The sequence below is a fragment of the Accipiter gentilis genome, chromosome 10 (assembly GCF_929443795.1).
Source record: "Accipiter gentilis chromosome 10, bAccGen1.1, whole genome shotgun sequence".
Classification (NCBI taxonomy): Eukaryota; Metazoa; Chordata; class Aves; order Accipitriformes; family Accipitridae; genus Astur; species Astur gentilis.
This window is the reverse complement of record NC_064889.1, coordinates 16,797,179-16,824,985: the sequence shown is the minus strand read 5'-3', so window position 1 is coordinate 16,824,985 and position 27,807 is coordinate 16,797,179. Positions and strand designations below refer to the sequence as shown.

Sequence of the window (27,807 nt, the reverse complement as noted above, 5' to 3'; positions counted from 1 at the left end):
TTGTTACGTTGTAGGTGTTTTTTAAGGGGTCCTGGCAAGTAGAAGTGAACCGCAACAGAGACAACAAGAAGGTTTTCCATGTTGAAGCTGTTTATTGTGTAAGATAAATACATTTGCAACAAGTTTGAATTATTTCCTCTGAGTGCAATTGCTGGTAGTATGGCATAATGATTAAAAAAGAACCAAAACTAGCAGAGGCACTTGTTGCATGCAGCTGAAATTACTACCAAGCCCAGTGAGCGATGCAGCCCCTGCTAAAACACTTTCCACTGGCCATAAGCACAGCTTCGCTGACACGGCTTGCAGGTGGGAGCTGCAATGACGCACCTCGGGTGGGCAAGTCCTGACTCTGAATGCAAGGAGGATAAAATTTCTGCTTTTGGCGTGATGTTTAGTATTGCTTTTGGTTAAAGAGCGGTGAGGTTGTGTGATTGCAACCAGTGGGGGAAGGCAGGAATTAGAATGCATTTACATTATCTATATAAAAACAATCGCTTTGACTTTTACGCAGTCATGTGAAAAGATTGGACATGAACATGTAGATGTTTATGGAGACCTTTTTTTCTCAACAGAAGGAGGGACTTGACAGGCTATGCCAGGAAGACAAGTGCCTTTTTATTAGAAAACAGAGCTACCCGTAGGGGTCTTTCCATTAGGATTTTCAGAAAAATCCATAAAATGGTTTGTACAGCTGGACAAACAGAAAAAAGAAGAGGCAAACATTCTTGCAAACCAAACTTATTAATTTGCTTCCCCAGCATTTGTAACCCTTTGCTCTCACACAGGCTTTGCTCCTGCAAGGACTGTGCGTTGCTGTCCCTGCCCTGCCAAGGACGCAGCACCTGACTAACCCTGGTCTCTGTGCAGGCAGGCAGCCCGCGCAGAGGCTTCAACTTAAGCATGCGCGTAAGCCCTTGGCTGAACAGGGGCTTATCGGTGACGCGCGACAAAGCCAAGGAGTTCTGCGTGCAGCTAAACGTTGGGTGGAGTATTGGCATCGGGAGGTGTGATGACAAGCTCTGTTCTTGCTCTGCATCAGCTGTGAATGCAGCCGGGCGACCTGCAAACTGAAAGTGTCTCTAGCCTGGAAATAGATTTACTTTGTTATTTTGTTTATTCTGTAAGTAGCCCCACTAGTATCAAGGTGGGATACAAGGCTTAATGACAAAAAATGGATTCTAAACTTTAGCCAGGGGAACAGAAGCAATCTTCTTTGAGCTAGGGCATCCATTCCTATGATGCAGGTAGGCACATTCATGAATAAGAGAGACCAATGTGTTTGCTCAAAGTATGGTGAACATTAACATTCGCGTCTGAAAAAGTCCTCAGTTACTGCTGATTAACTGGCTAGCAGAAACAGGGGCTAAGTAACAGCCTGATGAGCAAGCTGCAGTGGGTAATTGAAGCAGTGGAGGTCTCCTGTTAGAGAATAGCAGTATTAAAGCCAATCCTCAACTCTGCTGCCTCCCAAATGGGATCTCCTACAACAGAGATTAGCAAAAATTGTGCGGTGCAAAAAATCCATGCAAAAATTTCCATGTGCCTCACAGCCTGCTATTTTGGGATCTCTGTAATCACAGTGCTGAGCGCCTTACATCCAGACTGTCCTCAGAAAGCAGTGGAATATTTAACAAAGCCAGGTGCCATTTGGCATGACTCAAAATACTGCCATCTTAATAAGAGAGTAAATGAAGGTCTGGACAAGTCCTCTGCCTGGGGAGAACTCCCCTCGCTGCATACTAAGATTCAGACCTTCCCCATTAGTTTTGCAAGGAAGAGTTGTAAATCAGTACCTTATTTCTGTGTCCCTATCTAAGGCTCTCCAAGTGCTTTCCGGCGTTATGAGACAGACAAAACAGTGTGAGACAAGTTAATATCGTTGTACCCATTTCACTGATGAGTAGACTGAGGCACATAAAGAAGTAACTTATGTGATCGTCAAACAAATCTGTCAGAGCTGAGAATAGTAACCTACAAAGCCTACATCCTGATTCCTCACTACAGCGTTTGGTTCTACCTTTCTCACCCACTGTGCATTGCCTTATGGCAAGAACCTAGAGGTCAGATAGGATGGTAAAGAGGAGGAGAAATAGTGAAACGCCCTTCTCGCAGATTTGTGCTTTCAAGTCTTGTCCGCTCATGATGCCTGTTGTGGTTGCGGTACCTTCTCCTTATTGCTTCAGCAGCTCCTTACAATCCCATAAGCCAAACATGTAGTCACTAAAAAAGGCAGCTGTGAGCAAACCTTAGAATTTGGGGAGTAGAGGACATGGGAATCCCTCAGTCCCCACTCATCAAAAGGTAAATAATAAATTTCCAAAGCTTCCATGTTCACTTATGCCTTCTTGCATAACGGCTGTCTTAATGAATTGAGAGAAGGAAACATACAGCTATTTACCTTACAAATTTGTGGGAAAATTCTTCTTTTAAAGGTGCTGAATTTCTCCGAGGTAGAACGCATATTATTGTATGTCACTGTAACTGTTATGCTGCGGAGTCTGAGTGACAAAGCTAGGGGCAATGTCTCTTTGCTTATTGTCTTTATCATTGTATTCGTGTCTCATCCCACTGAAGTGCACCCGAAACAAAAGATGGATGAAGTTGCATGTGGAATCACTCTTTGAAAATCACCACAAGTTCTATGTAGTTGAAACCAGCAGTGTCCAAGCTCTGCTCCGTGGACTTCTGGGGGCTACCAAGCTCATAGTAAGTGGTCTCACACATCTGGCTAATCCATGGACCTGTAGCAGATGATATGCCTAGTTTGAGTAGGATAGAGTGAGGTGGTGCTACAGGGTCAACAGTAGTCCATGACCCCCTTGGGAACTGTAGTCTGAGAGCTTCTGTATCCTGATCACTGGAAATATGGCTGCAGTGGGGTAGGGAGTGGATGTGCAGAACCAAGTGAGTCGAGAATAAACCTGCTTGTATAACCCTACTTAACCAGGGGCGCTTTAGTGCTTCTACTTAATGATGCTCTGGGATATATAATTATAAAATCTGGGCCTTTTTTTGAAACACAAATATAATGACTGAGGAAGATATTTGAAGCAATCTATTTCCAGGAAAGACAAAATGTTCTTGTTGCTTTTCCAGATTCTGATGGTTACACTGGATTTGCAGGAGATGTTGAGGGGAGGACAAACTGTGCTAGACCAAGAGTTACATTAGGAAAAGTCCAGGGTCTTGTGCTACTTGAGTTACAATGATAACTGTTTTCATTAAAATAAGGGTTGCTGCATAGTATTAAACTGTGCTGCCAGAATGGCTTGCTGATATCCTGATCTGTTGAGCAAGAGTCATTTACACTACGTGCTCTTAGAGATATTGCCTTTGCCCTGCATATCTGAAAATGGCTGTTTGTGTGTTAGCCTTCCAGGTGGGAAAAGGCCTCCTGGATCGCAGCATTTTATGGCTCTGTCTAGTGAAGTCCTTTCAGTCATCTAGATGCTGCTCCTCCCACGTAGACGTAGGGATGGCACTGTAAGGGTCCATGATAACTTTTGCACAGCGAATAATCATCACAATCAAGAAGAGGCAGAGGAAGACAAAACATGCTAATGTCAGTCCCTTGTCCACGTCAACGTACACAGGCTCTGGGGTTGGTCCTTCCATTGCTTATGCCGCTCTTCATCTGGGTTTATATTTATTGCTAACATCATCAACCACCTGCAAAACAAACATGGTGTCAGACACAAGTGATTGCTGCTCCTGAGTATGGGGAAACTCGGGTGTAGAACTGGAAACGGAAAATCTCTATGATACATTCTTGTAGGAAAAAAAACTTGCTGCAAATGTCATAGCTCAGGTAACTGAGAGCTGTGAACAGAATAAACCTCATCTCCACCTTAATTTAGCCCATGAATGATTCTTGCTAAAATATTAGACAATAAAAAGAGTTGTTAACAAAGAAAAGAGAAGCTGTGGTGAATGAACGCTATCCGCTTGAAATATCATCTCTTAAAAGAGGTACATACGCTGTTCTCGTCTCAGCATTTCCCAATCATAAAAATATTTCCCCTCCTCTGCTACTGTGAAAGAGCAGACAAATGGCAGAGCAGACTGTTTTTATCCCAATTTTCCTCTCTGTCCAAATATTCCCTGTCTCTCACTGGCACAAAGCAAAGTGAAAATTATGCGTACTTATTTTCCATAACATTTAATCTCTGGTACTCATAGGTTCTCCAGGCAATTGAAGATTTTTAGGAGCAATATAATTTTTAAGTGGATGTTTTATCACCCAAAGAGGTACACGTGGTGACGCGATTAGTACAAGGATTATAATTTTTGATGCAGGTGTCTACATAGCTGAAGGTCTCTTCTGACTTCTTCATCTGAATCCATAACCAAAATGGCTTCAGCAGAGTTTGACTCCCTTCTGCCTCTGCAAGTTTGCCTCTGGATAGTTCATTAGCTGCTAATGCAAATTCCTTTGTATGATGATGCTGAAGGAGAGGAACTGACCTGACTCATGGAATTGAGTCACTGCCCAGGGATGGGGAAACTTTGCCTGACATCCACCTTTGGCCAAGGTGGGGGGGTAGAAGTGTTGAGGGTTACTACTGTAAAAGAGTAGGAATATGGAATGCCTCTTTAAAGCAAACAACAACAACAAAGAAGTTGTTCACATCAAATGCAGTAATCAATCTAAGAACCGATCCCTGCTTCGTTTGGAGAACAGAGATGGGAAAGGGAAGATATTGAACCACAGGGAGAATTGGGTGAAACTTGGGTATCAAAAGGTCCAGTTGGTCTCTATAACTACATTAATGCAGTGAGGAAATCCCAAGTACAGGTTTTATCTACATAGTCAAGTTTGCCTCGTTATGTTTCCAGTGAGCTGATGCTGCTGGCAGGGCTATTGCAGCAGCGGTTCACATCTGGCTGGAGCACCGTGTTCTTGCATCATCGAGCTGTGCCAGCTGTGAGCGGGTGTCCCAGTGACTCCTGAACTCTTGTGCCCTGTGAATTTTTCTCAGAGTGAACTGAGGACCTTTTATTTTAAAAATTCACGGTTCCTTCTCTGTCTCGTAATTTACTCCTTTCAAGTTGTTTTCCCATCTCACCACCTCCTAGATCCTACAAGGCAAGTATAAATCAGCTGGGCCCTCTAGTCTATTTTAAGCACAAGGACGGCAGAGTTTTTTAATTTCCTGAAAGCACAGAAATTACTGTGACAGCCGGTCCTGCAGCAGAGAGATGAAACAGAAGCTGATGGCACAAAGTGAATGAAACCAAGCAGACATCGCATGTATTTAAGTCACATCCTTAGGATGGACCGGCTAGTTTGGGCTCATGAAGAAATCATTGAGGAGTGGGGTCAGGCATGTCATGCTCACCTGGCCTGATCAGAGGTCTATTATTCCCAGAAGACTCTATTAACGCTCGACTTCAGCCAAGAGATCTTACGTTACAGTTTATGGCTTCATTTGGTGAAAAAGAGTCAAGACTTCGTCAGCAAGGCTGAGTATTAAGTGTGGATACATTTTTGTGGAGCAAAAGAAAAAAAAATGTTATCAAAACTACTAATGTAGCCCAGTCCTTGAAGGTCTGACTAGGATGGATTTGATTTTTCCCTCCTGACATTCTGGCTATTGTACCCTGTGTTGTTATTTCTCACTGTTACCTCCTGCAGAATATCAGAACTACCTGGTAATTTCCACCAGTACTGATCTTTGATGAAAACCTGCATTTTCAATCAAATGTACTTTCTTCTAAAAGATGAATCATTTACTCGGAAAATCATCTGAGGTTTCAAGTAGACATCCATCCCTTGGAGATTTTTTTCTTTACAAAATGACATCACACCATCTCATGGGAGTTGTGGTTCAAGTGCTGCATCCTTCTGCTTGCCTCTGCCCCCAGGACTGTGGCTGGATGATGTTTCCTATGAAACGCCTGAGCTGTCATGCAGCCCCCTCTCCTATGGGAAGGGAAAAGCATGTTATGGAGAGGATACGCCAGGCAGAAAGCTTTACCCTGAGAGCAGAGTAAAAGCATATGGCATCTGAGCTGTAGTTCGCACAAGAAATTACAGTGATAGCTTGAATCTAATGCTTTCAGGTTTAGGTTGATCTGTTTTGCCAAAAAGTCAACATTTCAGTGGAAATATAAATATTTTTTTCCAAAAAGCTCTCATTACGTGTCTTCCATCCTTCTGCTCTCCCTGTAAAGTTGATAGCATTTCTGTGCTGTGACTACTATTCTACATTAAGTCCTTACTGATGGAGAATGTATTTCTTGGGGCTGGCCAGAAGGGCCTGGCTTTCCAAGTTGCTCTCCTCACTCACAGCTTGACTGCTCACCTGAATCTGTCTGCACCAGCATTGTCAGAGGGGAAACTTCCTCTGCAGGTCCAGCTTGTCAGAGCCGCACCAACGTAATGTTCGTGCTTATCCGAGTCACGTGGTGGATTAGGTGTCAGAAGGCGTTTGCTGGTGTTCTGTGCTGTTAGTTACCGCAATTGCATTTCAGCGGGCTTGGCAGTGTAGAGACAGTTATTAGTGCTGAATGGTGTTAAGTGCTGGAACAGGCTTGAGTCTGAGGCAGTTGTCTCCAGATTAATTTATTATTGCTGGAACATACTACTGTTCTAGATCACGCATCTGAGGACCAGCAAGAGATGGTCCTCAGCTGTGAAAGGAGTTATTTGCGTGTGTTCACCAGGGCTGGTTCCTCCTGGGAAAGTCCAGCTCCCTCGTTTTACCATGAGCATGCTGTTTGATTATTATTTCCTAAAAACCCTTTAGCACCACTGCAGGTAGGGATCTGCCTGTGGATACAGCAGCATATAGGGAGGGAACAAGCTTGTTCCCATGTGAATATCCAACATGCCTTGTGTCTCCCAGCACAGGCGGCTGAGGCTGCTGCGTGGCAATGACATGCTTACATACATGAGGGAGGGAGGGTACAGCAGCTACGTGCTGCTCCCCGCTGTCTGCCAGGTACTTGTGGTCTTCCATCTCTACAGTAGCTGAACAACTTGCTCTGCTCATTTCCCATTTGCTTGGCCAGTGCCTTAACCTCCCCTTTCATTTCCTTGGTGCCCAGCAGTATAGCCAGGCTTGGAGGTGGAAGTGTCTTACAGGTTGAAGCAGAGTTGGTCCGTGCTGGAGGAGGCTCTGCCTGCACATCCTACCGTCTATCTCAGCCACGGGGGGGGGGAACGTGCTGTGTACGTTAGCAGAATGGTTTTGCAGATCCCCGTGTGGCTTGTGAAATCAGTCAGTGCTACTGAAACTAACTCTTGCTCTGGCTACAGACTGGTTGGCTGGATGATTTGATCTTATTTACCAGCACAGGTGATGTTGACAGCATATGTGTGTGTGTGTGGGAAAGATTAGCAGAAACAATTATAAAATCTCATACTTGAATGATCAAGTTTTCTCTGAATAGCTGAATTGTAGAAAATGACTTTTTTTTTTTCCAGCTTGTCTGCACTGAGCTGTAGAATTCTATTTTTTTAATTTCTTCAGATTTGTTGAAAATATAATTTGGTTTAAACAAAGCCAACAGATGAAGAAGGGCAATTCCTGGTTCAAACTATTAGGCAGTTTAGCAGTCCTGCGCGTATGCTCTTCTGTAAATCCTCAGGTGTTTCAATACAATCTCTCCCCCTCTAACTCCTTTGAGAATAGATGGGTGCTGCAGGCAGACTCCTCATCCCACGGATGGAGCTGGGCTGGCTTGTGGTGGGCAGTGTAATTCAGTACCAAAAGTGGGGGCCGGGGCCAGGACTAGGCAGCAGCTGTGTCTCTTCAGAGGGGTCGGCATCATCTCATTTTGATGCCCTGGTCTCCCCAGCTTGTAGTTGTCCCACCATTCTTGCAGTCAGGAGACCCTGCAGCCTGGCAGTCATGTGCAAGAATGGTCAGGGACCATGGCCTGGGGCTAAAGAGCTTTGGTACCTCAATGAAGAATCCATCCTGAGCATTTTGTCTTTGCTCTGCTGTTTGTTTTGTGTTTCCCAGTGCTCTTTTCATGAGGGATTGCCACAGAAGAGAGGATATATTAATTTTTTATGACCTTATGTACACAAGCAGGAAGAGATATGTTAGCATCCTCTTTAGTACACCAGCTCTGTTACAGACTCTATGTAACATTTGTGCTCATCGGTGTGGCTGAATTTTGCAGTCATTCTTACCTATGCATGATACTTTAAAAGGCACGGGTTTTTTTCCCAGACCTGACAATCTTAGCACTGTCACTTTAAATAAAAGGTAATAATGTACCCACATGTATTGCAGAGAGCTGGTCTAAACCATACAGTTCCTATGCTGGTTAATCATCTTTCTGCTCATCTCAACCCATAGGATATATTTCAAAACATTTTATTTTTTTTTCTTCCGTACTCCTTTCCCAAAACAACAGATGTGCAGGGAGGGGAAGGGAGAGAAGGGAAACTATGGGATTTCATATATGCAAGCAGATCCCTACCTTCCAGACCTGGGGAGGAAGCCTGTCACATCCCAGCATGGCAGCATTGTGGAGTTAAAATCCTTACTGTAGTCATATTTTAAAAGTTTTGTTAGTCAGCGTGGTTTTAGCGGCGTTCAGGCTCCACTCAGGTTCACGTCCACCCAGACCTGGAAGCAGTTCTCCTCACCGGTGTGTTCTGGAAAAAAAAAAATAATAATTCACAATTGCTCATCACGCAGGATGTGGGCGTTACAGATTCGTTAAGCGGTTGGGAATCGCTCCAGTGACAGCCTGAGGCAATCAGATACAGTCATACACAAGATGGATTTATTTGTCAGACACTCCCTGGAAGAACATTTATGACACAAAGAGTGACATTCAAGGCCAAAGTTGTCGTATCTTTATTTCTTCCTAAACAAGCAAAAATCCCATTTTTAATTCATAGTGAAAGATCAACCAGGTCTGAATTGATACCGCTCAGGAGTCTGCACCTTTAGTTAGTTTTTGGATTTTTTTTAACCTTTTTTTTACAAAAATGGCCAGAATCGAAGTGAAATATTTCAGTTGCTTAAACAAAACTATTTGATCGATCTGAACTGATATACCAGGAATTAAAAACTATTAATGATTTTGATTTATGTTTTTTTCCAGTCCGATATGGGGTGATACTCTTCTTTATATGCACACAAAATAATTTCAACCAGGCAAACTCTTAAATCTTGCTGGACGACAAACCCATTTTCCCACTCAACTTTGTTAACTCTCTGAAATTTCTTATGGCCCAAAGTCCAGAACTCCTGCTCAGCAGCACCAGTTATCAACTCACGGAAAGATTGCTCAAAACCTTACTTTTCCTCATTGCTATATGGGCATCAGGACTTTGCCATGAACCGTACCTACCACGGTAAGGTCTCTGTGAGCATGGACCAAAACGACAGCAACCGTTCCAGGGAACTTACAGTCTAAGGGTGAAGAAAAGAGAATATTTGGCTTGGGGAGCAGACGGTGAGACAGGTAATGGCTGGGGACCCAAGGCTGATGACTCAACACCTTGAGTACCAGCAGGACAGCGAGGTTTTACTTACGTTGCAGACAGCCTCTGCAGGGCTCCTCTCCCGTCTTTGAAGGGGATTTGGGTGCTGACTGAGTGACAGATGCTGGAACAAGGGCCAAAGGGAAGCACGGACTGGCCTTTTCATGATGGGGATAGATGGTGGGAAGAGCTGGGGAGAGGCTGTTGTGGCCCGTGGAAGGGGAGGTGGCTCGCGGGTGTCCGGGCGAAGCTCTGGGGGAAGGAGCAGGAGCTGACCCCTGCAGCGAGCTGACCTCTGCAGTGCTATTTGGAGCAGTGGTAGGGAGAGATGTTTGTCAGAGCCGTAGGAGAGGAGGCTGTAGTAATTAAAGCTGTGAGGTGGTAAGAGCCTGCCTGGTTGTTTTCAGGACGCCTGCAGAGAGGGTTACTCTGAGAAGTTGGTATGGAAAGGAATTTTAAGGTGTGGGATGTGAAAGCTGGAGAGAAGAACAAGCCAAAGATGACCCCAAATCCCAGGTGAGGGGACTCAACAGGACAGGGTGTTGCTCAGGCAAGGGAGTAGAGGTGAATGGGAGGGAAGGAAGGTGAAGTGCTGCTTCAGGTGTGTATAGTATGTGTGTGTGTGAAATGAACTCACCTTCAATTTGAAGTTCAAATCTATAAAAGAGTAGTTGGGACACTTAATCATACTCTAATATTCTTAACAATCTAGTTTCGATTAAAATCTCACTGCCCCTGAGCACAGAGTCAAACGCTGTTGATAGATATAGACAGATGAGCTTCTTTCTATATCCAGAGAGCAATAATATGACCGTTACTTTCATTTAAAAATTAATTGTCCTTTTATGCTTACAGTTCTTTCAGCAGAAAAATCAATACTTTATTTCAGTAACTCTGGCTTCCTATGAGCATGATTTCTCCTATGTACCTGTAGCAAACAGGCAGGTTTAATCTTTGTTTTTAACCCACTGTTTGGCTTTTTGGTTTGTTTTTGACTTTTTTTTGCTTGCTTTACATATTGACTTCAAATCTTTATGCTCAGCTTAGTTTATGCAAACTCATTTATTCAATCTAGCCCACTCAGTTATGGTCAAGAGACAAATAGTTTTCCCTCAACACACTTGCTTGTAGCCAGTCATAAATTACTGGACGTCAGTATTCCCTCAGAAGACTAAAGACATCATTTATGGGTGCCCAAAAAGTTGAAACCAAATAAACGCATAAATCAATCTGCGGAAGGTGTTAAAAATTGCTGTTGCACAAATATTTCCTTCCTACATAGCCCGATGCCAGGAGTAACATTAATCTTCATTGAGAAAAAGATGGAACATACATTTAAAATAACTGTGGGCTGCTTATAATTTCAGAGCATCCTAAATCAAATAATCATTTCTCACTCACTTGAGGAGCATGTGATATCACTTGTTAAGAAAAGATAAAAAAATAGATGGTTGTGCTTGGGAGCAAGTTGCTGTTTAGAGCTATTGAGCAAACTGATGGACAGTTGGGTTCTGGAGAGAAAAACACCTCCAGTCTCCCAAAGTTCAACTTGCGCGGATAATCCTTGACTAAACTTTGCTGAAGTGAGAGCCTGAGACCGTCTAGGAACCTTTTTCAGAGACTGGAAATAGTAGTTCAGAGGTAAAAAAGTGGGGTAGAATCAGAGATGAACCTTATGAGCTGCCGGCTACTGGGCACGACGGTGGGAAGTGCTAGGGCTTAACAAGGGCAGGTAAGCCAGGCCTGAGGCTGTAATGTTGTCTTTGTAGCGGCTGCTTTACAATCCATAAGGGAGCAAGAGAAGAAAGGACATCCACTGCTCCCTCAGACCCCAATCGAGGGGTTTTTGCTACACCTCCCTGGTACTGTCCTCGGCTGGCCGGGCTCTGAGCAATGTGTGAGCCGATAGCCCAGCTCAGCCCTGGGAAAAAGAGGTCCGTGTCTCCTGTGCACGCTGCGGGGGCATTTCTTTAGTTCCCTATCTGCGTTTCTGCTGTGGGTGTGAGAGCTGCAGTGATTTGTAACACGGTTCAACCCGTCCTCCTCGCGGTACTCGCTTCTACCCGGGGGGGCTGTTGGGAACATTGATCCATCAGGGACTGAAATCCTTTAGTAGATGACGTCAGGAAAATGCAAAGCAATACCTATGATATGTAAAGTTTAGATGGGCTTGAAAAGGAACGTCTGTCTTGCAGCAGGACCGTCCTTCATTCAATATGTATTTTGATAAGGGGTCCGAAGCTGCTTTTCTTATCAGTCAGTGCTATGATGCACAGCGTGTGCATCCCCTTTCATCATGGTGACTAGCAAACAGAAAGGAGTTTTAGAAAAACAAATGGATTTGGCTTTTAAGCCAAAGCTTGTAAGGTCTGAATAGATATGATATGAACTCTTTTTGATGGAGTATCTGCTGTTTAAACTCTCTGCTGTTTAAATCCTATGGCAGGAGAAGAACATGCCTGTTGGTCCTGTCAGTTATTTTATAAATTAAGGTGTGGCTGTTAGCCAGAACTACAAGCAAAGCTATGTGGAAATTTTTCACTGCAGCAAAGCTGACAGGGAGGAAAAAAGAAAAAACATAATTTTTCCACTCCCGCTCTGAAGATTTTATTATTTCTTTTTTTTTTTTTTTTTTTTTTTTTTTTTACAAAACCAAAAGGTGCGCTTCAAGGAAGAACAGCAACTCCTTTTTACATGAATATCTACTTCGTGGTGGTGATATCCAATATTCTCTAACTTGCAGGATACTTCTCAGAGACACATCTTTTGCCCTTTCATATTGAAAGGCTACATGCGCCTGGGTCAGATTGAGGCTGTATCAATGTTTTGATGTTTGAGGAGAAGCATTGTGGATGAATGCTTACCAAAATAGCGGGGTTACACCCGAAGAACTGCCACAAACATTGGCATGAAGAAATCACGTAGACCTGCTTCATTTCTGAATCAATCACTTAAAACGAAAAGCTAAATTCTCACTAATGAAGGAAACTCCTCGTCAAGAAGGTATTGATTTTATAAGTTAGAGGCAAAACAGAAAAAGAAAAAAGTTACAGGTAGCTTTGCTGTAGTGAAAGATGTAGGTTTGTGTATGCAAGTGCTCATCCATCCATAACGGTAACTAATTCATAAACGTTTTTAATACAGACTTTTCTGATACTTCAGAAATTTGTGGGTAGAGGGATTTCATCAAATAAACATAAGCAAAAATAAAACTCAAAGTCCAGAGTGTGTTTTGGTTCCAAATAAAATGACACAAGTTTTGTACAGGGCTCCCATCAAAGACACCGCTCCTGTTTGTTCCTTTTCAGAACCGGTTTGGTCTGCGGGGAACAGGAAGGGTGAATTTTGTCGCTTGTGCTCACACACATAATTTACTGTGCTATTTCTCTGTTTCTTTGTGGTCCTGTAATCAGAGGCGTGATGCCAGTTGAACTACATTGTATCTTAAACTGAAAAAAATTTTGCAAAGGAGTATTGAAGACTGAATGAGTAAGCCATGGGATGTAGAGGTGCACCTGTGTAGGAACACTGATTTGACTGCAAAGCAGGACGTGATGTTATATGCTGTTCAGCATCTGTTCCCAGGTCACTGGGCAAAAATGGACCTACAGAAAGAACAGCCCCAAAGCCCAGAAGTGTTTTTGATCCTTACCCAACAACGCTTAGAAAATGTTGGCAAAAACAACCGTACTTAAACAGATTTATCTCTCTTCACTGGTATGAGGAATTGGAGAAGAAAATAATTGAAGATCTGAAATGAAAAGTTAGGGGCCCCAGATGATCTGAAATGAGTTTGGGTTAGGGTTGTTTCAAGGGAGCAGTGCTTTGTGCTACGTGAGACATCCAGAGAAGCTCGCTGCTCCTCACCCTCTCCAGCTGGAAAGCCAGAATTGTTGTAGCATGTTAGCTAATTTTGGTTATAATTTGCCAACAGGAGAAGTAGAAATATCATTACTAGTTTTTCCCTGTTTTCTTTTCCCAAGAGAACAGTTTTTCTCTTTCTGCTATAAGAACAGGGAGAAGGAAAATTGGCCTGTTTTCAGAGATGCTGAGTGCCTGGAGCACCATCTGGAATCAGTGCTACCAGCCAAACAATTCAACATCACAGAAAATCTTCCCTTTTTCAGACACACACACACCACACACCCCCACCCCCACCCCCCTTTCCGTACAGTTCTGCACGTGAATACTGCACAAAAGCTTCTTTCTGATGAGGATCCAGTTGGCATCCAGATAAACTATATTTTCAACTGTCTCCCCATGGGGATGGATTGCATTTTCCTTCAGAGAGAGGCCAGATGATTTTTATTACAAATGAACCAAAACCTTGAGGCAGGACATGCATTACATTTCCATGACAGCTCTGGCGGGAGTGAAGGATCCTGATAAAAATTTAAGGGTAATTGAGCTCTAGCCTCCAGCTCTGTGTAGGTAGATAACAAATATAGCAGCCTCCAAATTCTGTGTGTCACCAAGCAAGGATGGGTGAAAGGATAAATGGCCCATTGCTCAGAAGAGCAAGGATCAGTCAGGTTCCTGAGTCTAAGTTCCAGCTGTTCACGGTCTCTGTCTCTTGCCCTTCACGGGACATGTGCGCTATATCTGTGCTAGTAAATCAAATGTGTCCAAGACTGTTTTTTGGCATTGAGGCTGGCTGGCAAAGAGCAGCCCATGCAAATACTGTTAAACTTGCTTGACCTCTGTGACAGGTCATTCTGCTATAACGTGGTTATATAGAGGGATGACAAAATAAACTCATAAACTTCGAGCATCTTTTAGCTGCAGAATATATTTATGAGAAGTGCCAGATGGATGGGTGTAAAATACAGTTTGTGTTTAATCAAAGACAGAGAACAGTCAAAAATGATCTCTGAGAATGGTAAAGCAACTGGCCCTTTTCCGAATGGGTGTTAGTGGCACGAGGTGGACAGAATACCGATTTAGTGACCACCAGCACAGCCTGACATTGAAGATTGTCCAAGTGGTGAAAAGCCACCCAATGGCTCTTACCCTGGCCACCATTCCCGCTTCTGGGGTATGCTCCCTGGATCACCTCCAAGTCTGCAGTCCTCAGGCACCCAAGCCCTGGGGGGCTGCTGCAAGTTAGGCTGTAATGCAGCATCCCTGGATCAGCTCTGATCTCTGCTAGTGATAGCTTTGGCCATAGCTTGCTTTGTGCTTGGGGTTTTGGGGGGGGATTAATGCCTTTTCATTCCCTCCTTCCCTCTCATCCCAATCTGTATTGATGGTATTAGCAAATACAGCCCGTGGCCTGGGTTTTACTTATGTTTCTATGTGGGAGTTTTTTTCTGATCATGCTCTAAGTACACGTCCAGCCATTTCATCACCTCAAGAAAGGTCCTTTCCTCAGCTGGAAGCTCATTGACTATTCTATAAAACTCATAGTCAGAGCCACTCTTTAATTAAGACTGTCCTAAAAGGAGCTTTGATTCCAGCCGTGTATTACAGCCTGATGTTGTTTTCTTTGTCAGTGCAGCAGATTATTGGAAGTGTAGTCCTTGATTAAAAAGATTGTGTGCAATTACATTCCATCTCCACATCTTCAGCTAGATCAGTAGCTTGTCAGTGGGTCATTGGGAATCAAACTGCTAGAACCTTTGTACATGTTCAATTTATAAAAGACTGTGTTTCTGGCACAGCACCTGACAGTCCTACACAGCCAATACCTTATTAATGCGCCATTAGCCACGAAGAACATTTTTAAGTGAACCTAATGTACAGGGAGCGATGAGGGTTTGCCTGAACTGACTCAGCAGTTTGGAAGGTCTTTTCTCCCTGGCAGGGATCACGCTAACTTCTGAATGTGCTCGAATGTCCCAAGCCTAAATGCTGGTTTTCCCCTTCTAGCCACCTTTATTATTTAGGTTTCTGGTGGTCTAGGATCACTGTAATTTGAAAGCAGGTCCGTGTGCTGAGGAATAGATGCCTTCTATTAGGGAGCTCTCTTAAGAACAACTAAAATGCTCGTAGGGATGATTAGCGGCTTTACATGTGCCTGAAGAAGATGGGACTCATCAGTTTGGGAAAAAAGGTGGCTGAGGAACAATACTTTTGAGCTATACAAAAAGATCAGTTGGATGGGAAAATGGTTTCCTCCTAATTAAAAAAATTCACCAGTTTCCAAAATAGGGAAACTTGGGGGCATTCAATAGAACCAGCAGGAAATCAGCTTGAAACAGAAAAAAGTACTTCTTTATTCAGCAGGTAGTAAGTTTCCAAAACTTGCCACCACAGGAGACTGGAGACAGTACCAGCAGGCTCAAAGGGGTTGGATGAGTTATGGACAACAGGTCCATAAACAGACACTGAAAGCACTAAGCAGAGGTCTTCCCTATAACTTCCCCAAGACAACAGTTGTGGATGTTGGAGGATGGAGTGCCAAATGTGGCCAGGCTTACGTGAAATCCCTAATGAGCATCTCCCCTTGACGCTACCAGAGACGGAGTACTGGGCTGGATGGACTACTGGTCTGACCCAGCAACAGGTTTTCATGTTCTTATTTCTTTGATTGCTAAAGTGCTTTCAGGCTGACTCCTGGAAACTCTCTATTAAAAAAGAGAAAATATTAAAGATCTGATCCAATTTCAGCTTCAGTCTCTGTATCTTTAAGTAATACAGCTCTAATACTTTTAAAACCAGGCACTGGTCTTTGCTTCTAGTTTAACTCTGTCTCTTGATATTTACATATTCAGTACAATAATGAGATTCCTCAAAAGCTTTTCATGCATGAAAGGAAACTAAGCTCAAACAGCTCGGTCCTATGAATAATAAGGTGAGATGTGTCCCAGTGGGTCTCTGCCCGCCCCCTGACTGGTATTTGTTTATTTATTGTCACAGGCTCATTTTGTGTCTGTGCTCTTGAAGGTTTAGTTAATTGCAAATGCAGGCAATGGGAGCTAGCTGTCTTGCAAAACACTTGACTTTGGGCCAGAAACAAGTATGCATCTAACAGATAGAAATTACATCCCCAAATCCGTGTGTTCGGAAAAAGATAGAATTAGCGTTGAACACCGTCTCTCCAGACAAGTAACTCGGTACAAAGCATCCAGCCAATGATCTTTAAAACTATCAGGGAGCAAGATATGACAATACCATTAGGACTAACTAAATTTTCCTGCCTTGTTTAGAGTACTTCTATGTTAAGATTTATGTTAGGATAGGAACTAACTTCACTGCAGTCATGCTTCATTACAGAACTAGCCTTTTCCAAGGCAAATTTTTACATATGTCCAAATGCAGATCTGAAACTGGGGTTTTTTGGACTAAGTGTTCTTTCCTTCTCCTTGGATTGTTTTCCCTGCAAGGTCTCCTAGACGGTCCTAAGTGCTGTGCATTATGGTAAGGAGTGACTCTAGATCTCCCACAGGTTCGATGTGTCACCGCTGAGTCTGGGAGCATCTGGAAGGACAGGACATACAGCTCAAAAACAGCCCTTGCTTTTCTGTCACTCAGCTGCAGTTCTGCCTGGTGCTATTCCATCAGTGCTGGGTTCAGAAGCTACTCCTGCTCTTGTGCCAGCAACAGTCAGGTTTCTTAAAACAGGGGGTTGATTGAGGAGGGGGAGAGTGAAGTGGCAGCAAGAGCCTTTGTAACTCCATCGTGGGTCAGAATAGGTCTTCTCTTGGAAGGTGAACAAGGCCAACTGGTTTTCATCAGTTTTGCAGTGTTTCTGACATTAGCTGATTCACAAAATTAGCAAAGCCTGTGATCTTCTCCCCTGTCATTGCAGATTAACACAAAGAATTATCTGGTTGCAGTGGCTGGGGGAATATTGTTTCCTCTCTGCTAAAAAACCCCAGTCATTTTCTTTTGGGTTTTTTTTGTTCTGTATTGACACAAAAATGAGACCTCTGTGTGTGTACAGCCTGGGATGTAAAGGTGGGTGAGATGCTCAGGTTTTGTGCGGTGGGACCTAATGCAGGCCACAGGGATTCTCTATGGCAGGACCTGGCAAGGAGCCGTGTTTTGCTTCCAGCTGGCTATTTAAAGCAGGATTGTTCGAGTCACCTGTAATGGGAAAGCACAGACCTCAATTTTAGCAGAGTTTAGGAGTTAATGTTTCTAAAGGCAGGCAAATAAAATCATATGACTTCTGTTTTTCTGAGTAAGATGAAAGTAATTATTAACTAAGAGTAATGTATTAAGCAAAGACACAAGGAATCTCCTTTAATAACACAAACCTCCAACATTGCCCCACAGTAAGTCAGGCCCGTGCCTGACAGGGCTGTGCTTTCTGTTTAAGGCTGCTTTGCAAACTGAACTTTGCAAATTGAGATATAGCCAAGCATCTCTCTACATTTACATGACTACCCCAACTGCACCCGCAGCTTCAAGGCGGGGGGGGCAGCGACGGAGAGTAGCCTGAGACTGCCGTAAAATTTAGTTCTTATAAATACACCAAGCCTCAAAGTAGGAAAGACATGTATTGGCTGGTCGCTAAAGAAGATAGAGTGAGGGAAGGTGGTTGGAGAGCCAGCTCACAGGCAGCCTGATGCATGTAACGTTACCAAGGTCAGCAACCCTGCAGTGATATCCTCAGTAAATAATGGGGCTCGTATGGTAGAGCTGCCTACGGCACCTTTCCTGGGTTGAATGAACATTGCAACTGCAAACCATTCAAAAGCAAAGAGATATATAGCACTAAGCTAGAAAATAGCACTTTATGGGCGTGTTAAAACATGGTCTGCACATCGCTAGGTACCTTCTCTGAATGACTTTTCCCTAGCAGAGAATAACGTTAGGCTTGCACTTACCTGACTGTGAGCACCCTTGAACTAAATTAGTTTTGTAAATGTTGGGCTGGCAGTGGGCGGGTTGATTTCTAGAGAAATTCTTTTAATAATAAAATTCCTCACAAAAACTGCATTGCCTTCAACCAGGCAGACTGCAGGCAGCTAGAAACTTCTGACGGCTTCACTTTAACCCAGTATTTTGGGTTAACCAAAGCACAAATGCCTGACAAATGTCATCGTCTTTCTGGCAAATGTCCCCCACGAGCAGGAAAATAAAGGGCAGTATTATTCATAGGGACATCTGGTCGGTCAGGACTGAGCAGGGAGACCCAATGTGATATTTGGACTGAGTAAACTTTGTGCTTCTGAGACACCTGTATGAAATCAGTGCGCCAGAGAGGCTGACAGCCTACACTTGGCATTTCCCATACCATGCAGCGATATGACTAGCACAAACTTCAGCCCTCCTCTCCCTCAACTTTTTTTTTGCAAGTGCCACACACTGAGTCACCACTGACTATGCAGTGAGAAAGATAGTGGGTTTTGTGCATTGCTGGGTGGGTCCATATGTCTGAAGGCACCATCTCGACATCTTCTGGGGCCTCCATCAGTCCAGGTCTGAGGGCTAAGCAGTCTCAGGAAACCCTGCTGAACTTTCTCTCTGAGGAAAGCCTTACTGTCGGAAAGGATGCTCTAACTGGAACATCGCGTTCCCAAGCAGAATTCCCCTTGGTATCACCTGCCCTTCTCTGCCAACTAATAAAATCCTCATTTTCTCAAAGGGAAGGCCAAGCAGAGTTTTGACTTTGAAAAATAAGTGCCAGCAATTATCTGACATTCGATATGGCCAGTTCTACTGATACGCAATTTTTAGTAGGAAGTGTTTACATATTACAGTGGCAGCATAAAAACCTAAGCTTGACCATGAAGAATGGTGTTCAAATTATTCTTTTGGTATCTACTGAAGGTATAGTTTAAAGTAAAAAGTCTTCACAGAAGTCTTAAGTCCTGATAGGCTGTTTTGTCCCAACTTAAAACTTCTCTAAGCTTATGAAGTAGGTTCCTGAATGCTATGCTGGGGTTTGGTTTTTTCCCCTTGGTGACCTACTGCAGTGGATACCGATTAAAGCATTTGCCAGGTTTCTTATAAATATAACCTTGAAACTGTATTAGCAATCTAAAGGTGAAATGTAGCTAGCCTATGCATATCTGTCCATCAAATGACAATGTAAGTACAGTGGTTAGGAATGAATGCAGTTCTGCTTTTAAGAAATTGGGGACATCCTTACTACGCACTGCTCTGGTACATGTATCTGCTGGTTTATGCTGCAGGGACTCCCCTCCATTCCTTTCTATTCGAGGTCTTCTGACAAAGCTAATTACGGTAGCAAGCAACTTGTATCAATGTCATTTAGGGAACATGAGCATTTGTGTTTTCAGGAGTTCTTGCGCATTGCCCTGAATTTCAGATGTGGTTTGTCAGTTGTTGAAACTATGTATGAAGATATTTTAGTCACTGAAGCGAGATGCATTTCAAAGCATAGTAACTTGTTCCTCCTGAAAATTTTGCTTCTTCCAGTGAAAGTGTGATGGTTTGCTATTTATATATGTTTAGGAAAATTCCCTCACTATACATTCACCCTTTTTACTCTACCCTCAATCTGTTGGATAATGACTAGTCTCAGAGCTCTGCCCTGTTATAGAAAGTCACTCTAAAAACGACATTCCTCTCCCCCTCCCCCTTTTTTTTTAAGCTTGAAAAGCAAGATTGCTTTTCTAACTCTGAAAACTTAGCCTGGGAACTGGATCTAGGTTCTTTGCTACCTCATGAATCACCATCCTGGGAATGATTCTGCACTGGAACTTGGAACAGCTTGATAATTCAGGAGCCATCCCAGCTCCCACACACACCCTGGCCTTACATATGGCATTGCTGCATTTTTACTGGATATAAAAAGCCTATAGGATCTGTTTCAGTCAGGAAGCAGCTGGGACTTTGAATGCAGATGAGAAGTAGGCTTAATTCACTGGAGTAAAAAGAGGTCAATAGAAAACGAACATTATTTTCCTGTCCATAATTGCATTTTAAGTACATAATAAGTAGATGATGGTAACCATGTGCTAAAGGGTCCAACTGTTCTTAATTGATTAAAATAGCTTCTGAAGACTGTTTCTATTAAGGATTTAACACAACATAGTGTTATACCATTGCACCAGGATGGGTTTGCAGTTAACTATGGCTCTCTTCTCTGGGTCAGGCAGCTTTGAATTAACGTGGTTTTCCACAATTCAGATACTATCACTTAGTACTGACAGTCACCTGCCTCTGTCCCACTGACCTCAATAGTGGGGCAACAGCAATACCTCGGTGGCCTTTAGCACCAAAACCCCCACTGTTTCTCATGTGAGCTGAAGGAATCTTTTCCAGTGGTTATATAAAGTTCAGCTGCTAGAAAGAGATAGAGGTTAGTGGTCAGACATGCTGAGTTGAGGGTTGTGCTGGTTTTGGCTGGGATAGAGTTCATTTTCTTCACAGTAGCTGGTATGGGACTCCGGTTTGGATTTGTGCTGGAAACAGTGTTGATAACACAGGGCTGTTTTGGTTCCTGCTGAGCAGTGCTCACACAGAGCCGAGGCCTTTTCTGCTTCTCACCCCTCCCCACCAGCCAGGAGGCTGGGGGGGCACAAGAAGTTGGGAGGGGACACGGCCGGGACAGCCGACCCCCACTGACCATATGACGTCCTGCTCAGCCTATAAAGCTGGGGGAAGAAGAAGGAAGGGGGGGCGTTCGGAGCGATGGCGTTTGTCTTCCCAAGTCACCGTTACACATGGTGGAGCCCTGCTTTCTGGAGACGGCTGAACACCTGCCTGCCCATGGGAAGTGCTGAATCAATTCCTTCTTTTGCTTTGCTTGCGTGTGAGGCTTTTGCTTTACCTATTGAACTGTCTTTACCTCAACCCATGAGTTTTCTCACTTTTACCCTTCTGATTCTCTCCCCCACCCCACTGTGAGGGAGGCGAGTGAGCGGCTGCGTCGTGCTTGGTTGCCGGCTGGGGTTAAACCACGGCAAGGGTATTGTGCCCAGCTGTTCTTTCCTTTCTTTCCTTCCCCTCTATGCCAATGCCAAATCTCTGATATAAAAATCTGTGTTGTTTCACCTCTGTCAAAAGTGTTAAGAAACTTCCCCCTTAATAACCCAGAGGAGATCTGGGCATGTCCACAAGGGCAGTTATGCTGGCAAACTGCAAGGACTCCTCCAGGAAGGGGAGGGTGATGGATAGTTTTGGATAGACAGGTGGAAATAATAATTTATCCCAGATCAGTAGGTTGAGAGTGGCCATGTCTGGCTCTAACCTGGTAAATAGTGCACTGAGTTATAGAAGTATGGAGATAGGGTTTGAGTTTGTCCTCGGTGGGATCTTCAGACCTGGGACTCCATCTGTTCTGGGCTTATATTTCATTTCTCAGAGATAGGGGGGGGGAAAAAAAAAAAGTTAATATCTCCCCTGTAAGATGAGACAGTAAAATCAAGACACTCTTTTCTCTGCCTGGGCATGGAGGATTCTATGAAAAGTAGTTTTCTGTAGGGTCCTAGAATGAAAATATTATTTAGCCTACCCTTGCCTAGAATGAAGGCTTTTGTTCTCCAGCCAGAGAAAGAGAAGTGCACTTCTGAAGTGTGTTGAAGTTGGCTGCAGTACAGGTTGCTCAACATTAATTAAAAAAAAATAATAATAGCATAATCATCATGGCAATACCAGCCCAGTGTTTTATCCCACCTTCTTTAAACAGACTAAATAAATCATTGACTTAAACAATTTTCCATGAAGTAGCATGACAACTGCCCCAGTTTACTGGCATGCACGCAGACAACAGAATCCTGGCAGAACTTTAACACACCCGTTTGAAAAGTAGCATCTCTGGGCTTTGTCTTTTAACTGCAGAGCATTAAATCACACAGTCCACCTAGCTCTAGGCTCTCTGTCTCAGCCGTGTCTTATGCTAACCTGTTGTCAAAATAAATTTGATTTGCAAGCATACAAGATTCAGACTGATATTTTAATTTTAGATCACTTATCTGAATGCAATTTTCACATAAGGGTTTTAGCACATGCCTAAATTTAAATATGTACTTAGGGCAGCCCTGAGAAGTAAAGCAGTAAGGCCAAGATACCTAATTGCATTTAGGTTCCTAAATTCCCACAGACTTTAATGAGAACAGGGGTTCCCAGGCAGGATTTAGGAGCCAGTCTATTCCTACGCCTTTGACTTTTACCCAAGTCCAACTCACACTGTCAGACTTAAATGCATGCTCTAAGTATTTGCTTGGTTTGCTGGATGGCACCTAGAATACCCTGTACATTGCTGTCTTTGTACTGGATATGGTACTTCTCTGTTCAATCTTTACCTCTACTATTGAATGTTAAGGAAAAAATTGAAGCATTGCTATTTACAAGTAGGAAGGAACTTTCCAACTTTAAAAATTAATGCATTTATCTGAAATCCTCCCTGGAATTCAGATTATTTCCTCATATCTCAAGAAACAGTAACCATCTCCTTCCTGTAGGTCAATGTGCATGCATTAATTTAAATCCATGTGACAAATGATATCAGACTGAGCTGAAAAAACAAATCATAAATCTGTGCTGACCACGCATATTTTCCAAAAAATGGCTTGAAATAACTTGCTTAGTAAATGAATACAAAGCCTTTGACATCATAAGTGCCTCAGACTAACATCCACACAGCTGTTAAAATGGAAGTTTGTCATCCTGAGTATTAAATGGAAGGAAGGTCAGAGAAATTAATTAAGCAAATATATAGCAAGCCCGACCTAGCAGTCATTAGAAACTCAAATCAATGGGTATTTGTCTTGCAGGACAAAAGCATTACTGCTTACAGAAACATTAAATAACTGCGGCCTTGGACCAAGTAGATAGAAATCTACTTTGGCAAGCTTTTCTTCCTAACTCAGGACATTTAATTTACAAATATTGGACTTTTCCATTTTGTAACTGAATAGTAAATCTTATCCCACACTTACGGAGACCACAGCCTCATATAACCACTTCAGTGGCATTTGTCCCAAACAACAGCTAGTTTTTCAATGCCTGACCTTATTACTATGAAAGCAAGAGTTAACATACCAAAAAGAGAACTCCTTGCAATAAGCCTTTGGCCAGAGTTGTAACAAGTAGATTCATGTTCTGGTTTAAGTTTTGAACTGCAGTGACGTTAAGAAATGACAAAATCAGCCTTAGCTTCTAGGATGTGCTGAAATTTATGAATGGCATTTCTCTCACTGTCAGGACTCAGAAGACAGCACAGACCGACCTCTGGGAAACATTCTCTAAAGACCTGGTGTTCCATATTCTTATTTGGGAGACATGCAGTAAATAACACCGATACTAATGGACTAGCATATTCTTTTTCAGCTATATTTTGCATCTTGGTGATATGCTACTGCCAGTTTCAGTCATGTAGGATTATGTCCATAGTGTCTCTGAACTCTTTTCAAGAATGGTAGCAGTCATCTCCATGCTGCTTAAAGAGTAGGGTATCCTGCTTTTATTGTTCATTGTATTGCAGCCTGCTTTTAGATCGATGAACGACTGCTCTCCTTGTATTTAACAGGACACAACATTGGTAACTGCCGCTAGATGTTTCAAGTGCTAATCTTTTAAGAAGAAAAACTGTTTAGCTTTCAGATTCATTTGCTTACACCCTAAACTTTGCAGGACTTTGTCTATATAGTTTGCCAAATGCTGCACTTGGTGACAATAATACAATCTGGGAGTGTTTCACTGGAAGCACTGAGTGTTAACTGGGAATAAAACTTGGTTCTTCTCCATGGCTGATACGGTTCAGTTGTAGATAAATTCATCTCCTATAGCACTATGTGCTTTGGTACGTTCCCTATGCATTCCGCTTCAATAGTTCACTTCCCATTATTTTGATTTTATGCTGGCATAAACCTATGGTAAGACAGCGCTGTGCAAACTTTATAACCTCAAGGAATTATTTGGGACACTGTGAACTAGGCATAATTCTGTCCTCATTTATCCCCATAAACAACAAACTCCATAAATCATCTTCTATCTACTTTGGCATGCAGTGGCACTCAGGAAAATGCTATGCGGAGCTCTCCATCTTGCAAATGTAGGCTGGGATCCTGTGGCCAGTGAAGTCAGTAACATGAAGACTTGCTTCCAAACAGCAAGCAGAGAAAACCACAAGAGCAAATCATCTTGATTCCTCCTTCCTTCCTTATTTTTTTATGTGTCTATAAAAAAACCCAACAAAACCAGCAAACCACACAAAACAATGCATGCAGATGCTAGAGCACTTACCTATGGATGTGGCTTTACCTTAGAAACATCCTTTTCCTCACTTCACACCCTCTGAGCTTGGTGAATTTTTATTAATCTTATTTTAAAATAGGGGAGAACTGAGCTGTGTATAAGGCTGGGTTTTTGTTTGGTTTTTGGCGGGTTGGGTTGGTTTTTTTGGGTGGTTTTGGAGGTGTGGGTTTTGGGGGTTTTTTTTAAGAGAAGATCTTCCTTTTAAGGGTTTGACTCTGGATACCAAAGTGATTCTCCATTCTGTCTGGAAGTGTTCACTGGTATATAAATGGTCGTAAAAAAAAAAAGTATTCTGACTTGGTAAGGATTTGTGGTTATTTTACACAAATGTAGGTTACTAGCTGGAGAATCATCTGGAAAACAGGAGTCTCGATGGGCTTAAGCTCTGTATACAAACTCATTGGCGGAAATTTTCAGGAGTGGCCTAAATTTCTTGCCTTACACTCACAAGGTCAGTGTGCAGTGTTGTTACAGAGAACGTGGGTATTTTGATGCTTGGTCCCATACTTCAGCAAGATGAGGTCCCACTGTCCCACCAATGCCACCTCTCCCATCATACCTTATCTGTAACACGCAGTGATGAAAATTACCCCCGGCTTGCAACACTCAGAAAGTTTAAACTGCAAACTATAATATTTAGCTGTTAATACAGCAAATTAGGCAAGAAGGGCATTGTGTTGCTGTGATTTGAACACTGTTCAGAAATGCTGAGGCATATTAAAGTACTTTGATGTCATTTAATGAATAATAAATGTATTTATTATTGCTATGCCACTCAAGCAGGGAAGACAACATCAGCTTGCATGGAAATATGTCGGTAACAGCTATACAGCAAACAGAAGTTGATTATATACAAATCTTTGCCGTGGCTAGGCTAGAAGTATTTTCCTCAGCGCCTTCTCCTCATCATTCCTTCATCTTTGCAAAGGAGAATGGTGTTTTATGCCCTCTGCATGCACTTGCGCTTCCTCGCCTTTTTTAGTTCCAGCAACTGGAAACTATTTCTTCATCCTCCTTTTTTGTAATCTGGTGAAAAAGTGCTTTTATTCCTTCACAAATTCCTTTTCTAAACAGTAACCAGCAAGGACTTTACAGAGCAGTGATTTTTGCAGCGCCCTTTCAGAGTCCCTGTAGTTGTTCTGCTGTACAAGCAAGTGCAGCATATTTTTGAAAAAGATTGAAAGTAAATGACCCCACATTTCATGTTCTGTGCTCACATTAGTATCATGTTTTTAAACAGTAGCTTCTCAGAAAGTTACTGAGATCTAAAAATCTGAAAAAGAGATTTGTAGAATTACCTTTACTATTTTCAAGACATGGCTATTAATCATTCAAACGCATTCTCACTTGCTAAAGGTGTTTTCACAAGAACTTTACTAGTTTTTAAATACCCTGAATGCCAATTTGTTTATGGGCTCATTGAATGACATGTTAATCAAATACAAATTTATATTAGCCAGAACTGTGTGGAAATAAAGAAAGTGCTAATACAACCAGAAGAAACTATAAGAATATAAATCGGAAAATTTTGCCCAGAAAATCAGTTTAGAAATAGAATTTGTTCATTGTATTCAGTTCTTCAAATCATGGGGGGGAAACTCATTAGGATAATCTTACAAAGAGGTCAAGTGGAAAAAAGAAGCAACAGTTAGCTTATATGTTATATGAGAAAAGCCAAGAAATTGTAGAAACTTGACTGTCTCCCTCCTTTTCCCTCTGACATAAGGTTGTAGTTAGAGCGTTTGCTGATTTTTATTTCCCGATAATACAAATATAGGAAAGAACATCAAGATCACGATTAAGAAAGCCTAGTTCTGACTTCACTTATCCTAGTAAGTACTGGATGAGATCTAGCTTTCCTCACCCCTACATGTTTGGTCTTCTAATTTTATTCCTTGTTTTAAAATTCTCTTTGATTTGGCTTTCAAGGTGAGGAATATGCTTAATAGCAGCAGTGACATGGCACTGCGCTGGGGAGAACTGGCACAGCCATCTGAAGCCTTGTTTGCAGCTGCTCCTGCTTTCTGATCTCTCCTATAGAAGCATTTTGCAAAAATCCATTATGTTAGAAATGCATCAATAATGGCGGAAAAACAAAAGTTTAGAATAGAGAGATGTTGTTTGGTAAGGTGGGAGCTTAAATAATAGATCATGTACAGGAAAGGTTGAAAATTAGTCTAATCACTCAAAAAATTTTGAAGGAACAGCTATTTTTATTTTTCCCTGATGGTTACTACTCTGTTTTATCGTTTAAACTGCTCTAAAAAATGCTGACTTTCTCCATGCAGTAGAACTTCCAGATATTTCAGAAAAGTGCTATTGGGCAGTTGCGTAATATAATTAATGTCTGCTTGCAGTCATACACCCTGCTGCTGTTCAAAGATCTTCTTCTCTCAGGAAACCCAGTGAATTTAATAGAGCTGGTGGAGAAACTTTTCCTCATCAAATTTATTAAATTTTCCAGACATTCAATAGGTGAGACACTTTGTTGGATCATATGATGAAGCAGGGAAAGAGATAGTGAGGAAAATGTGATAGCAGAGGAGCTGCAGCCATAGTCGGGTGCTTTAGAAGAATTCCTTCCAACACAGCCCCTTCCTCTCTTAGGAACAGGGCACCTTGGTGGTACTGCTTTAGCCCCAGCGTGAGGCAATCCTGGTTTTGCTCTGCTAGAATGAGACTCGCCGTATCGATGGGACAAAAACTTTTCAACTATATTGAAAGACTCAATTAAAATTGCTCATTTTTCAGCTTATACAAGCCCTACGCAGAGACAGACTTAAACAAAAAAGCTCTAGTGATTGGCATCTACTAAAAAAGAGAGATCTTGTGCACAGAAAAAGGCAAAATACTAAATGTTTTTAACCTTTTTTGAAAAACAGAGAGGTAAGGGGTTTTTTCCCCAAAGATTATCTGTTTAGATGCAAAGTCAGGTTCTTGCAGAAAACAGATTTGAAATGCCATTACTAACTGCATTGGTTAATGCCCATGATCTTTCCCCAGAGAAACAGTGATGGCAAAGTCCTTTGAGAGGTTCCCAGGGCTTCTCTGCCTCTAGGATCATAACGTTGACTGAGACAGGAATTTGGGGTGGTGATTATTTCCTTGGGATTCTATTTTGGTGTGGTGGTAATGCAGTAGGAGAATGATTTTTACTGAACATCACTTGTAAGAAGAGAGAGAACAATTATGCAACACTTCTTTGACATGATCAGGCACTCTTGTTGCTGGGTAGTCTT

General features: G+C 42.5%; 1 protein-coding gene across 4 annotated transcripts in view; it reads right to left on the bottom strand.

Moving 5' to 3' along the window:
- Positions 1-72: 72 nt before the first annotated feature.
- Positions 73-27,807, bottom strand: part of CTXND1 (cortexin domain containing 1) — a 38,075-nt gene continuing 10,340 nt past the window's right edge. The window contains exons 1-4 of one of the 4 annotated variants that reach the window (XM_049813022.1): positions 9,504-9,639; positions 9,319-9,380; positions 8,437-8,614; positions 73-3,669 (exon numbers count right to left, since the gene is read on the bottom strand). In XM_049813022.1, the coding sequence (XP_049668979.1) occupies positions 3,436-3,615 (180 nt within the window). In that variant the 5' untranslated portion in view covers positions 3,616-3,669; positions 8,437-8,614; positions 9,319-9,380; positions 9,504-9,639 and the 3' untranslated portion in view covers positions 73-3,435. Of the gene's footprint in view, positions 3,670-8,436; positions 8,615-9,318; positions 9,381-9,503; positions 9,640-27,807 lie in introns of those variants that run through there. The other 3 variants (XM_049813023.1, XM_049813021.1, XM_049813024.1) reach the window with 3 other exon arrangements.